At 43.7% G+C, this 13413-nt stretch overlaps 1 protein-coding gene across 1 annotated transcript in view; it reads left to right on the forward strand.

Moving 5' to 3' along the window:
• INTU (inturned planar cell polarity protein) overlaps window positions 1-12824 on the forward strand; it is a 70176-nt gene extending 57352 nt beyond the window's left edge. Inside the window, exons 12-16 of the mRNA XM_069091165.1 lie at window positions 2281-2772; window positions 4411-4508; window positions 6321-6510; window positions 9093-9247; window positions 10494-12824. Coding sequence (XP_068947266.1) covers window positions 2281-2772; window positions 4411-4508; window positions 6321-6510; window positions 9093-9247; window positions 10494-10605 — 1047 coding nt within the window. The 3' untranslated portion in view covers window positions 10606-12824. The remainder of the gene's footprint in view (window positions 1-2280; window positions 2773-4410; window positions 4509-6320; window positions 6511-9092; window positions 9248-10493) is intronic.
• Window positions 12825-13413: the final 589 nt, after the last annotated feature.

A 13413-nucleotide genomic window follows, 5' to 3' on the forward strand; every position in this document is an offset into this window, starting at 1 on the left:
AGTTCTTAACTAGGTTCTTAACATAGGACCTATACATTTGATTAGGGAAAAAAATTATATCTTGATTTTCACTAACTTCTGATTGAAATTTAGCATTTTCTTCAGTTACTTTTCTAAAGCATGAGTCTGAGAAAGGATCCATAGGCCTTCACCAGTCTGCCAAAGAAGTGAAAAACTCCTGGCCTCAAGGGTCCTGGGATGATCACAGACCTTCATCTGGTCCAAACTCCTCATTTCACCAACGAGGAAACCTCAGACTCAAGTGACTTTCCCAAGGTCACACAGGCAATGACTTACAGAATCAGGATATGAACCCACCTCTTTGGGTCCCAAGTCCATGAGCTTGTATCACTGTACCATGTTGTCTTGCTGGGTGACCAGCAGCACTGTCAGGGCGGGGTGAGGTTAGGACTGTTTTCTAGTTGGAACCTAAGGTATTTGGTGTGGTCTAGAAGGGAAAGGAAAGAAAAGTGATTATTATTCACATGAATAAGACACTTTTATAGCCATGGGCCTGTTGTTTTCAGCTTAGTGAACTAGCCAGGAAAGCAAGTTCAGAGAGTTATAGCCTTAGTTCATCCATGTAAAGTGGCAATAATAATAACAATTAACAATAGCTACATTGGATTGGAAAGGTAGGAAGGGGCCAGATTATAGCAAAACCTCTAACTACCCCAAAAGGAGTTCATATTTGATTCTGGAGATAAATGGGCCCAGATCATCTCTGTCTTTAAGTATTAACAGTATTGGCAGGTTCATTTACTAAGATTGGATATTTGAAATATGGTGGAAAATTGTTTATTGCAGGATTAGAAGTGTCTGTGTTATCTTGATGTGCAAAAAAGGGGAATAAAATAGAGTGAGAAAACTGGAAGCCAGTGAACTTGACTTCTGTTCCTGGGAAAGTTGTAGAATGGGTTGTTACAGAGGTGAGGTGATTGCGCTCTGAGACAGGCTCCTTCTTTGGCAGGATTACTAAAGCAGTAGATGAAGAAGGGAGCCTGGAGTTTGTGTTAGCAAAGCTTTGGATAAGTAGCTCATCCTGCTTTGGAGATGATGGAGACATGAACTAGAGGGCTGTATTCTAGGAGTCGCCATCATTAATGGCTGACTGTCAGCATGGCTGAGCGCCTCCAATGGGTCTTGACTCTTTCATCAGCGACTCAGATGAAGCCGTTGACGTCCCTTCATCCAGTTTACAGGTGACCCAGGCTAGGGGCGATGACTGACCCATTAGTCAGGCCTCTTCTGGAGCAGTGTGTCCCTAGTGTAAGAAGATAATTGATAACTTCCTACATGGTGTGGTCTCCCCCACTGAAATGGAACTCCTTGAAAGCAGGGACTGTCTACTTCTCAGGGACAGTGCTTTGTACACATTAAGTCTTAATAATTCATTCATTCATAAGCTCTGAAGAGCATCAAGAGGAAGCCAGCTAGGAGGGGGAATGGCCTGGAGTCCGTGTCATAGGAGAAACCTTTGAAGGAACTAGGGACATTTTGGCTGGAAAAGGAAAGACTCAGGCCGATGGGAGGACACTGTCCTCAGGTATGTGAAAGACTGGCAGGTGAAGGGGATTGACCTTTATTTGCTTAGCCCTGGAGGGCAGAACTGAGTTTCACAATGGAGAATTTTCATGACAGTGGCAGCTGTCCCAAAGTGCAGGACCTGAGGGGCTCCCCTCCCAGATGGCCTTCAAAGGGGGGCTGGACAACTTCAGGTCAGGTCTGTTAGAGTAAGGACTTGGGGGTGGGGGGGGAGGAGTTGGATTAAATGGCCCCTAAGGACCCTTCCAAAGATCAGTCCCATGGAATGGTTCTAAGAAACTGAAATGTAATGGACAAGAATGGGGATGCCTAAAGCATCAGCTTCCCCAGGGCAGAATGGGGTACGTGTGTGCGGCTGGGCAGTAATTCAGGTGAGAAAGATGGGAAGTTCTGCGATCTCAGCGTGAGCCAGCCATGTGATAAGGGAGCGGGAGGAGCCCCGTCCTGCCCCAAGAGGACCTGTGTCCAGAGCAGGAAGATGGGCGCCCGCTGAGCCCACGGGCTGTGCTCTCCTCAGTTCTTGTGACTCCGAAGAGTGTGACCAACATGGCCAGAGGAAGGCCTGCAGAGGATGTCCCGGGAGGGACACCAGAGCTGGCAGACTAGATGGTGTCCGAGATTGTTTCCAACTCCAAAGTTTTGTGTTATGTTAGACAACACTACTCTCTTAAAGATGTTTTTCCAGTAGTCACTCACACTCTGGTAAAACCTGTCTCAATAACTGTTTTCTTACAGAAGCATTTTTTGCTGTGTGTGCTGCTGGAGGCTGGAGGATGCACATCCAAAGCTGTTGGGCATCCAGGACCCGATTGCATCTATGTGGACCAGGCTAAAGCCACTCTCCTTCAGCTGGAGGGAGTAGAGGCCAGCCTCGATGAGAGGCTGACCTCTCCTTCAAACCCCTGTTTGTCTTGTGCAGACTGGTTCCTTCCCTCCTCTCGAGATAAACTCGAAAGCTTAACCTCCTCCCCTCTCCTCACCAAGTTCCAACACACATCTAGGGTCATCACCTCTCCTTCCAGCCGGAGAAGGCTCTTTAGCGACTACTCTCTAAAGACACGGCAGCTCAGTCCTTCCAGAGGCAGTGGGGGCTCCGACAATGGCACTGAAGGTCCTGGGGAAGGCGGTGGCCCCAGCCCACACATGACCCCGGATCCACTCCGCAAGCAGAGGGCCAAGGAAGCTCAGAGTCCTGGAGGGCCACAAGCCAGCAGTGCCTTGCTCAAGGTACGTGTGTTCACTCAAGGCCCTCCAAGCCCTGCTGAGCTCACCTTTCCAAGGATGCCAGAGCACACCTTATTTGAGATGGGTTGTTGTTCACCATAATTAACAGACCAGTGATGCATAACTCAGATATTTTTTTAGCAAGAAAGGTTAACAATTCCGAGGGCCTAGGTGGTCCAGGAATGGTGATCCTTGGCTGACCCTGTCCCTTGATCTGTTCAGACTTTTCTGGCAACCCTGCATTATGGATCAGGTTGGGTTAGACTCTGTAGACAGAAGAATCCAGAACAGGGCTGATCCTGCAGACTTGTACCTCAGTCAAGGCAAGCATGGGTCTGGAACTCTGCCACGTACCCAGAACTGACCCACCCCTAAATGCATTCTCAGGGCTAAATTTCTAAAAAATTGATGGGGCCAGAGAAAACTTGCAGTGACTCACTATGAGAAAGGTGCCAGCAGGATTTGGTTTCCCAAGCATGGAAACACTTTTCCACATTTGTGTTTGGCTTAACCTTCTGAACCATAGTCACCTCCACACTGTGAGGAGGTTAATGGAAGAATGAAAAAAAAAGGAGGGTGGCAGAAGTTGAGGCCTTAGGCATTGGAGGAGGGTCCAAAAATGAAGGCCTGCTGGACTGCCTGCTGTACAAGGATGGGCTCAGATATTGTGGCTGGGGCACACGAATAGCATCAGAAAACCGTACATGATGGACTTAAAGTGACAGTGAACTTCTTCAGCAAATCCCAGAGGACCAGAATGAGGAGGTATCGGGGCGGCTAGGTGGTGCAGTGAATAGAGCACTGGCCCTGGAGTCAGGAGGACCTGAGTTCAAATCTGGCCTCAGACTCTTAAAACACTTAACTAGCCGTGTGACCTTGGGCAAGTCACTTAACCCCAATTGCCCTACCTTCCCCCCCCAAAAAGAAAAAAAAAAAAAAAAAAACACAAAAAAAAGGAATGAGGAGGTATCTTTAGAAGCCCAGAATCAGACTCTCTGAGTTGGGAAGGTCATCTGGCCTTACAACCACTGGATCCCTCTACCATTTTTCCAAAGTAAGGTAGGTTTAGAACAAATAGGGATACATTTATCTCTAGAACACCGTAATTCAAAGTCTCGTTGACACCGTTCCCCATCCTAACATTTCATGATTTGATGAACTCCTTCATATAAGTAATAAGCTTGTGGATGTCATCTCAAAAGTTAGTACTGGAAGGAAATCTGAGGAGTTCAGAGAGGGTTTGGACAGATTTATAACTAATGAGTTACAAAGCCATGTGACTCCTGAGAAAAGCAACAGCCAACCTTCCAGGTTGACTTTAGAAAACCAGCCATGCCTTCCCACAGCTTGGTACCTGGGCCTGGTCCATGATTTCTTACTTAGCATTGGAATACTGAGCCAAATGTACCGTGGATATCTGACCTCCTCTGTCCGCCTCTACATAAAGTCTACTGTGGTTGTTTTAGCTTAGAATCAACCTAATTAAAAAAAGAAATCTCATTCAGTTTCAAATAGCTGTCAAAAATTAGCGAGTGTTTCTGTTCAGTATAGCTATAATGTGTTGTTTTTGTGATTCTTAATGCTGTTTGATTCTGTCATGAGAGGCACCAATTAGATTTGGGAATATTGTTTGTTTTCCAGGCCACTAAAAAGAAAGCTACTCTTCCAAATCCTTTTCATTTAGGAAGGATGAAGAAGGACCTCTCAGAAAAAGAAATGGAACTCTTTGATGCCATGAAGTAAGAAACGTGTTTAGTACTCATTTTCATGAAGCTTTTAGCTTTCTTTTCAGGGAGGAAAATTCCTGAGAAGGTAGAATTCAGAAGGATATCTAGCCTTTTTAAGTATTTAAAATCATTTTGTGATTGTAATGGCAAATAATGTAATCGTTAAGAAACAATTTCTTGTTTCCCACCACAAGCATATTGTCCTATCAATAATACTTCATTCATTCATTCAACAAACACACTAATTAAGCACTTGCCAAGTATGCACCTGTCACTGCATGAAGTACAGGGAATACAAAATGAAATACAAAATGGTCCTTGCCTTCAGGAAGCTTGTGTTCTATTGTGTTGTAAGCAAAAATACAGATACAAAATGGAGATGCAGCCTGTTTGTGAGGAGGAAGGCACTGCTAGTTGAGGGAACCAGGCTGGACTTCCTGTAATAGGTGACCCTTGAGCTGAGGCCAAGGAATCTGTAAGTCCTAGGGGAGGGAGAGAAGATCAGACGCGGGGGGCCGTTTGTGCAGAGGCCTAGAGAGGGTGTGTCATGGACAGGGAACAGCAACTAGTCCAGTCTGGCAGAATAGGGAACTAAGTAAGAGCATAAGGAGAAGCTTATGAGCCCTAAGTCTTCATGGGGCTGATTATAAAGACCCAAGAGAAGAGTGTGTATTTATTCAGAGAGGCAATGGGGAGTCCCTGAAGGGACAGGGACAGAAGGAGACTGGAAGGGATCAGTTTAGCCAGGGGCAGGGGCTGCATACCCTGTGGGGGAGGCTTAGCCTCCCCGACTACAAGAATGGTGAGAAAAAATGAAGCAAGAGCTCAGAAAGGAAACTGAAATGAGAGCTCTGGAGGAAAAAAATGAAAGTAATAAATAACTCAGAAAAAAAGACGCAAATCTAAGCCATGAACTCCCTCAAAATTAGAATGAATCCGACTGAGCTTCATGACTCCAGAGGACTGAAGAAAATGCTATCAGAAACTCACCTGGAAAACAGGTCAAAGAAAGGTAATTTAAGAATGATCAGACTTCCTGAAAATTACGACCAAACAAGAAGCCTCGACATCATATTTCAGGAAATTATAAAAGAAAAAAACCAACCCAACACTCTTATAATCAGAGGGCAAAATGACAAATAGAAGAAAAAACAGTCCTAGAAGAAAGCGCAAACTGAAAATACTTAGGAGACAGCATGACCGAAATCCAGAACTTCTAGATCAAAGAGAAAATTCTGAAAGCAGCCCTAAAAGAAAGAGCTCACGTACCAACAGCACAGTCAGGATCACACTCTGTGTGCACGGACACAGAGCATGCACATGGACATATGTTATGGGATGATTTACTTATGTTTACTTAGTGTTTCTTCATAGATACACATATGTGTACATATGTGTACTTACATACTTATTTCTTTCCTGCAATAGAATTTAAATAGCTTAAGAATAAAGACTTTTGTTTCTGTCTAGTATTTCAGACATAGTACCTAGTAGCTAAATGCTTATTGATTTTTTTCTCCTTATAATCACTGTAGTCTCATAGGTAATAAAGGAAAATATGGCTCAAATAAGTCTTTGATTAGCAACCGTGCTAGGAAAAAAAAAAGTATTTAACCAACGTTTATTGTTTTATAGCGAGATTAAATCCTCATTAAACAAGTTGAAATGACACCATTATGATTTTCCTCTACTATAGACTAAACTTTAGCCTCTTGTTTGATTAAAATTACCTGATAACTTGAGCAATAATGTCAGTTAAAGGGGGAGAGAGAATTAACTGTCTAGTTGAAAGAAATGTACTTGCTTCCTCTTTTTATTTCCCAGGCTGACGTCTGGCACGGAGAACACACTTTTTCACTATATTGCCTTAGAAACAGTGCAAGGGATCTTTGTTACTCCCACCCATGAAGAGGTGGCCCAGTTCAGTGGTTCTCTCCATCCTCAGCTAATAAAGAATTTCCATCGATGCTGTCTTTCCATTCGTACAGTCTTCCAGCAGTCCTTGAAGTATGAGGTATGTTCATGCTTATTTGTGGCCGCGGTTAACCTTTGGTTCTCCCTGTTCCTGATATCCTAGGAAGATGCACCAGGAGCAGGGATCACTCCTCTCCTCACCCCCTCCTCCCTTTCCCCTTCCTTCCCCCCAGTCCTGCTTTCACTACCGAACACTTAGAAAAAGTGGTGTAGATACAATCCTGGCTTCTACCATCATCACTGTACAGAAAATGCTCTCTTGAGATTATCAGGGATCCCCTAATTATGAAATCCAGTTGTTTTTTAATCAGTCTCCATCGTCCTGTATAAAAGAAAACTAGAAATAGAATCATATTAGTGAATAGTGAAAGGCAGTTGAAAGAAAATGAGCCTGAAAATGGGCTAAGAAGCCAAGACAAATTAAGCCAAGAACATTTGTAGATTTTTTTAAAAAGTGGACAACAAACAGACTTTTTTGGGGGGAGGGGGGCTCTTTTCAGTTTATTACATGAATGAGTTACGCTGGTCCAAGTTAAACAGTGGACCCCAAATGATTACATAATACAAGCTGTGAGGTATTTAAACTTGTGACCAGGGACATTTTACCAGTCTGAGAAAGGGAAAGAGTTTAGACTCCCCTAAGGCCACCAGGTCAGTAAAGAACAGAGCCAGGGTGCAAAATAAAGTCCTCTGAACCCAAGTCCCCATGGAAGCTCAGGTCTCTCCTGCCTCCGGATGTGAGCAGTTTCTAGACCATCTGCAACTAGAGTGTTGTTTACGGTGCTATTGAATGACAAAGAGCCAAGCCAAAAAAAGACGACTGAGCTCCCGAAGGATAGAAGCAAAAGGTTCTTTTGTGACTGGATATGTACAAACAATAAATCTGGTCTCCCAAGAAGGAAAGTTAACCTGTGTGCAACTGTGTGTGTTTGTGAGTGTGTGTGTATGTGTCTGTGTGTAAGCAGTGCCAAGCTGGTGAGTTCCTTGGCTCTCCTGAAACACTTCCCTTTAGATAAAGCAATGTGGTCCTAATTCCCAGATTCCAGAAATTAAGGAGACTTTAACACGAGGCTTGATTTTTACTCTAACTCATTGTGTGACTTTAGACAAGGTAATTAATATTCCTGGACATCAGTGTCCCCATCCCTAACCTCCCTTACAATTCTAAAATGACATTATTCCTCTGTACTACTTCCATTTAGCAAGAGTATGATAAATATTTTAAACAAATATTCTAAGGTTTGATGCATAGGATGTCAGTGTTTGTTACAGAAACACCTTATTGAGTTTTAGGGTTTTTTTATTTCCTATTTTAAATTCTGAACTTAAATACCTCAGATAGAGTATGCAGACTGAACACCAAAGGCTCTATATGAAACTGTCAATCTCTATTCTGCAACTCCTGCTTTTTTCATTTTTTTTTTACTTTTTGGAGGGCAATTGGGGTTAAGTGACTTGCACAAGGTCACACGGCTAGTTTTGTGTGTGTGTGTGTTGTGTCTGAGGTCAGATTTGAACTCAGGTCCTCCTGACTCCAGGGCCAGTGCTCTATTTACTGCGCCACCTAGCTGCCCCAACTTTTGCTTTTTTAAAAAGTATGTAACAAATTCCACATGTTAGCCTCAAACCTTTGCTGCTCATCTGTACTTCCTTCTGAATTTCCTTCAGTTCGCCTCTGTGCATTCTTTCACTGGACCTCTTTTTTTGACATCATTGTTGCTACAAACCCCATCCCTGACTCCTCCCTAATTAAAAACCAAGAGGAAAGAAAGAAGAATTTTTAAAAATTTGTGATGTTTTCAGTGGGACATATGTTAGTGTTCTCTTTGATTTATTTATCTTTCACGGCAGCTGAATGACAGTGGCTAGAGCACTGGGTCTAAAGTCAGGAAAACCTAAGGTCAAATCCAGCCTCAGATGCTTACTAGCTGTGTGGCCCTAGGCCCCCACTCTCTTCCTTGCTTTGCTCACCTGTAAAATGGGACTAATAATAGCACCCAGGGTTGTTGGGAGTGTTCACTAGGATAATATTCACAAAGTACTTAGCACAGAGCCTGGAGTACACTTTCATAAATGTTTATGCCAGGGTTTGTTCCAGGACCAGTACACCCCGTGTCCTCACGTCTGCTTTTGGGTGGCACGGTCAGCTTTTCCTTGTCTTTCCCCCGGGGGCCCTCCACACTCCCTGCCTCCAGACACACAGACCCATCCACACGTCCTTGGCCCATCTCTGTCTTCATGGTAATTCGCCAGATTGATCTCTTTTGTTGCTTGAGCGTACACAACTAAATAACTATTCTCTCACTCCCTCCATTCCCTATTTCCCATTTCTAGTATATACTTTAGGAGAAAGTTGGATTTCAGATTATGCATTCATTGCAAGGTTGAAATGAGGTATTATTTCTAACAAGCTTTAGAAAGTGAAATTTGGAAATAATGTTCAGGAGAGAAATGAGAATGACGTTTACAGTGCTCGGTCTTCAAATATAAGCCATTTGAAATTGCTTCTGTGGAATATTTGACTACTTGGGTCCGACAATTCCTGTTCATTGATGAAAAATCTCTATACTTGGGCAAATCATTGACTTTTTATGAATGAATGCTTCTCCCATTAACTTATAGAAAAAGACCCTTAATGGTGAAGGCAACTTTGAGTCAACTCATGCTGCATCCCCCCTCAGCCCTGTGAAAGAACATGGCGTGTTATTTGAATGTTCCCCTGAAAACTGGACAGATCAGAAAAAACCGCCTCCGGTCATGGCTTACTGGGTTGTAGGGTAAGTGGAAGCCTTGTCCTGGAACAATGGTTTGGAAGCTGGTTTGGATTGCCTGGAAAGGCACATGCATTGGAACAAAGGAAACTCTCGACTCATGTTTAACATAGTGGGCAATTTGTGGGGGTATAAACCCCAGCTGGAGAAGCAGGTAGATATAGAGCCAGATTTAAAGTCAGGAAGGAAGGAAAAAGAAGAGAAGGAAGGGAAGGGGGCTGTATGACCCCAGGCAAATGATGTAGTCTCTCAGTCTCCAGACTGTCCAGAGAATGTGCTGCCAAATGTGCACTTCTTTGGTAGAAAGAGATGCCCGTCCCCCCTGAGTTCCCTATATCAGAGTAATCCCTAGTATCACCCTTGATTCTGGCAACCCCTGTCAACAGTGGGGTACCAGTAGAGAATTTTGAGCAAGGATATAACACAGAAAGATTCTGTGTGAAGATGAATGTGGGGTCCTCCGTAGGAGAGAAGCTGGAGGCAGGAGGACCCTAGGAAGTTGTTCCCCTTGCCCAGAAGGGAGGTGTTTGGAATAGGCAGGAGGGGCTTTCCAGATTAGAGTCAATCGGTCATCTGCCCCCACCCCTTTTGAGATGGAGGCCTCCAAACTGAGACAAGAACAGTTAATGGAAAGAGGATTGGTTTGAAAGACTGAAATCCCACCCTGGCCTTGGTGGCCTCACATGAGCCCCTCAGACTCTCAAGTCCTCAGCCTCCTCCATATATAAACTAAGGAAACAGCACCAGAAGAGCCCTGAGCTCTGAAACTATCTGTGACCAAATGTTTTGTTACACCTAGAGTGATTAAAATCCTGATTCTAACTGGTGGTCTTTAAAGAAATCCAAATAAAATTTCAACCTCCCTCCTACCATCAGACTGAGAACAAAGTGACCCGAATTATGGAACTTGGCTGATAGTATATAGCTAAGGCCAGAAGCACGGACCTAAGTGAGGGAACCCCAAGCATCCTCCCTGATTAACATGAAGAAGCTTAGAGGGGCTGGCTCAACACCGTCACTTTTATCACAAGTGAAATCATGCTACATTTTTAATACTTTAAGGGAAACCAAGGAGCTTAGTAACAAATGTCAATAAAATAGGTCTTTTGGGAATTGCCCTGGCTCCTGCCCCTTCCTATCTTTGTATAGTGGCTTCTTGAGCTGCAGTAAATCCTTCGAAGCTCAAGCTGATGACTGAAAATGAAATCAGGGCATCCTTCCAAAGCTAGCATGGCCTTCTTTTTCCTTACAGGAGACTCTTCTTAGAGCCCAAGCCTCAAGAACTCTACGTGTGTTTTCATGACTCGGTCACTGAAATTGCCATCGAACTGGCATTTAAACTGTCCTTTGGCTTGGCCACGTAATGAGCCTTCCTTGGTCATCCAGTGATGCTGTGGCGCACCCATCATTAGAAACACTGAAACCCACCCTGAGCGGACAGCTCCCGGTAATGTGTCCTGGAAGTCACTAGCCACTCTCATTAGATGGACCATGCCCTTCTTGGTCTGGCAGGACCCTTGAAAGGATCCTTTGTGTGTATAGGAAGATGGGGCTGTTAATTTATTGTCTTTACATTGTATATCATCTTGCTAAATGCCTTGGTTTGCTGTATATTTTTAAATAATGTGTACAAAATTTAATAACAAATTGCCTTCAGGAAGAACATATCATGGAAAATACCCAAAACTGTAGTGTGTTTGCTTTGGGTCTCAGTGACAGGAAGGGTACAGGACCACGATCCAGATGGCCTGTGCTCTGGTCCTGGCTTGGTCTCCAGCAGTAGTGGGCCTCTGGACAAGAGACCCTGAGACACTATGATCATAAGAGTAAATCATGGGGTTGAGTTAAATGGACTAGTGTGCCTTCCAGCTCTGGAGCTCTATGCCTCTGTTCTCCCATCATCTTGAATATTGGTCATTTCTATCCAGTCTTCTTCATGATACAAGTACTTAAACCTCACCAGTTTCAGATTTCCTTTCCCCTGCAATCTGGAAACGGTCAGAATGAAAGCCGTGTAGCACTCACCTCTTCGGACATCGGGCCTCAAGAACCAGCTTCTCAGGAGCAGGATTTTCTTTTTCCTGAGATATAATATAGATGTATCCTGTTTTTACACAATTGACACATTCCTAAAAAGCCAGTCACCTTTTTGAAAACCAAATTCTTTATTACATCCAATATGATTCCCATTTATAGGAACCCTTTGGTGAATCCCATTGGTAAAGTTAACCCCCCTGGTAAAAATCATTAAACCTTGTTTCATCTGTCTTGCAAGTTTGCATTTGGGTTTTTTTTAAATTAAGATACTCTTAAAATGTTTTAGGATTCATCTTGTCCTTTAGTAGAAAAGAGTATTAAAAGAGTGTTAAGAAATTTTGATGAGAATTTCCCCCCAAATGAGAAAGCCTTGTGTGAGGCAGTGGAGGGGCCTGGCAAAGATGGGAGCCCTGTGTGGTCTGCGTGTAGCCTCCTTGGGACTCAGGGAGGGCCTATATCTCCAGCAGCCCCAGCTCACCCTGTTGCACCTCTGGACCCTCAGATCATGGGATTTTGCAGCTGAAAGTAAAGTTTAGAGATTATCCAGTTTATCCATGTATTTCAAATAACATATTGTATTTGTAGCCTTAACTCCTGGCACATAGTAGGAGCTTAGCATGCTTGTCATTGGGTTGACTGAGGAAGACTGATCCCCACAGAGGGTTAAGTAAGTGTCTGAGGCCACTAGCTGGTAAACGTCAGGGTCAGGGCACCTTCCTTCAGAGGAATGCATCGTCTGCAATGTGCCGTGTGCCATGGAGTCGCAGGTCAGAGGCAGGCAGAGTCCTCCCCTCTTAACCCAGAGCTTAGGGCATAGATGCATGGGTTTCCCAGGGCTTATTGAATTAACTACAGCATTGGGCCAAGAGAAAGTGTCATATAGAGGGAGAGCCCTGGGCTTGGAGGCAGAAGAGATCTCTTTGAATTAGCACACTCACAAACACCCTCTTAACCGCTCTGTATTACCATGGGCAATATCACTTTGAGCCTGTTTCCTCTTCTCTAAAACTGGGGAAATGATCCCTTTGCCATTTACCACCCTGGGTAGTCATGAACATCGAGTGAAATCATATTTGTAAAGGGTCTTGTAACCTGCAGAGAGCTAAATAAAGCTCAACAATTATAATCATTCTAATTATATCTGTGAGAATACTTTTTTTAAAATTTCTTTATTTAATGAAATTTTGTTCTATACAATGACTTTGAGAAACAAAAAGAAATAAAAAAGTTTTCCCATTTGTATCCGGCTGTAGCCCGGACAGCTTTTAAAAACACGACAAGCATCATTTCTATTTTTGATTCCCAAGTGGCCAGTGAAAGGGGTCCTCTTCAAGGTAATCCCTGCACTGAAGATGGCTGCCTCCATTTACCCCTGAAACCAAGAACCTTGGACAGTCACAGCCAGGCCACAGTTCTGGCTGACCCGGCATTTTATTCAAGGGGAAAAAGGGTCAGTTTGACAGAGTGGATTGTAGATGAAAAAAGAGACACATGGTTCCTTTTGGCACTGTGAAAACATTCTCGGATTGAGATGTGACATGCCCCAGCAGGCCCTTGGACCTCCGAGGAGGTGCCTGCATATAAATGTGCTGCAGAACATTCTTTTTTTAACCCACAGCTTTATGTATCAGGTACTGCTGGGCAGAGATCAGGATTTTTCCATCCAAGAATCACAGTTACTTTACATCTGTACCCAGTGTCTCTGAGTTGCTCCCTGGAAGGTGATCAGCCCTGAACAGGCAGGTCCTTGCCTTTCATTTGGTCTTTGGAAAGACCAGTAAATATGTAGGAGCCTAGAAATGAGCCTAGCATCAGTGTTTTTCCATCCTAGAACAACACAGAAGAGGAATGAGGCCAAAGTTACCAGTTGGTACCATTGCTTTGGCAATTACAAAAGGCAAAGGTGGTTAATCACTTGTTTGTCACTGACGTAAGGTTCTCCACGGGCCCTGATTAAAATTCAAGGAGTCAGGCCCAACAGGTTCTTGAATTTCTTGTGCCACCAAAAAATGTGAACAAGTGAAGGATTGTTTCTCTTTTATCCTTAATACCTACAAATGATGTGGAATGTAACCATCAGATAAACTTCTTAAAAATAAAAATGCATTGGGGAGGCTAGGTGGCGGAATGAATGG

Source organism: Petaurus breviceps, unplaced genomic scaffold, assembly GCF_028583685.1.
Source record: "Petaurus breviceps papuanus isolate PSGF00001 unplaced genomic scaffold, PetGlider_PUasm1.0 126, whole genome shotgun sequence".
Classification (NCBI taxonomy): domain Eukaryota; kingdom Metazoa; phylum Chordata; class Mammalia; order Diprotodontia; family Petauridae; genus Petaurus; species Petaurus breviceps.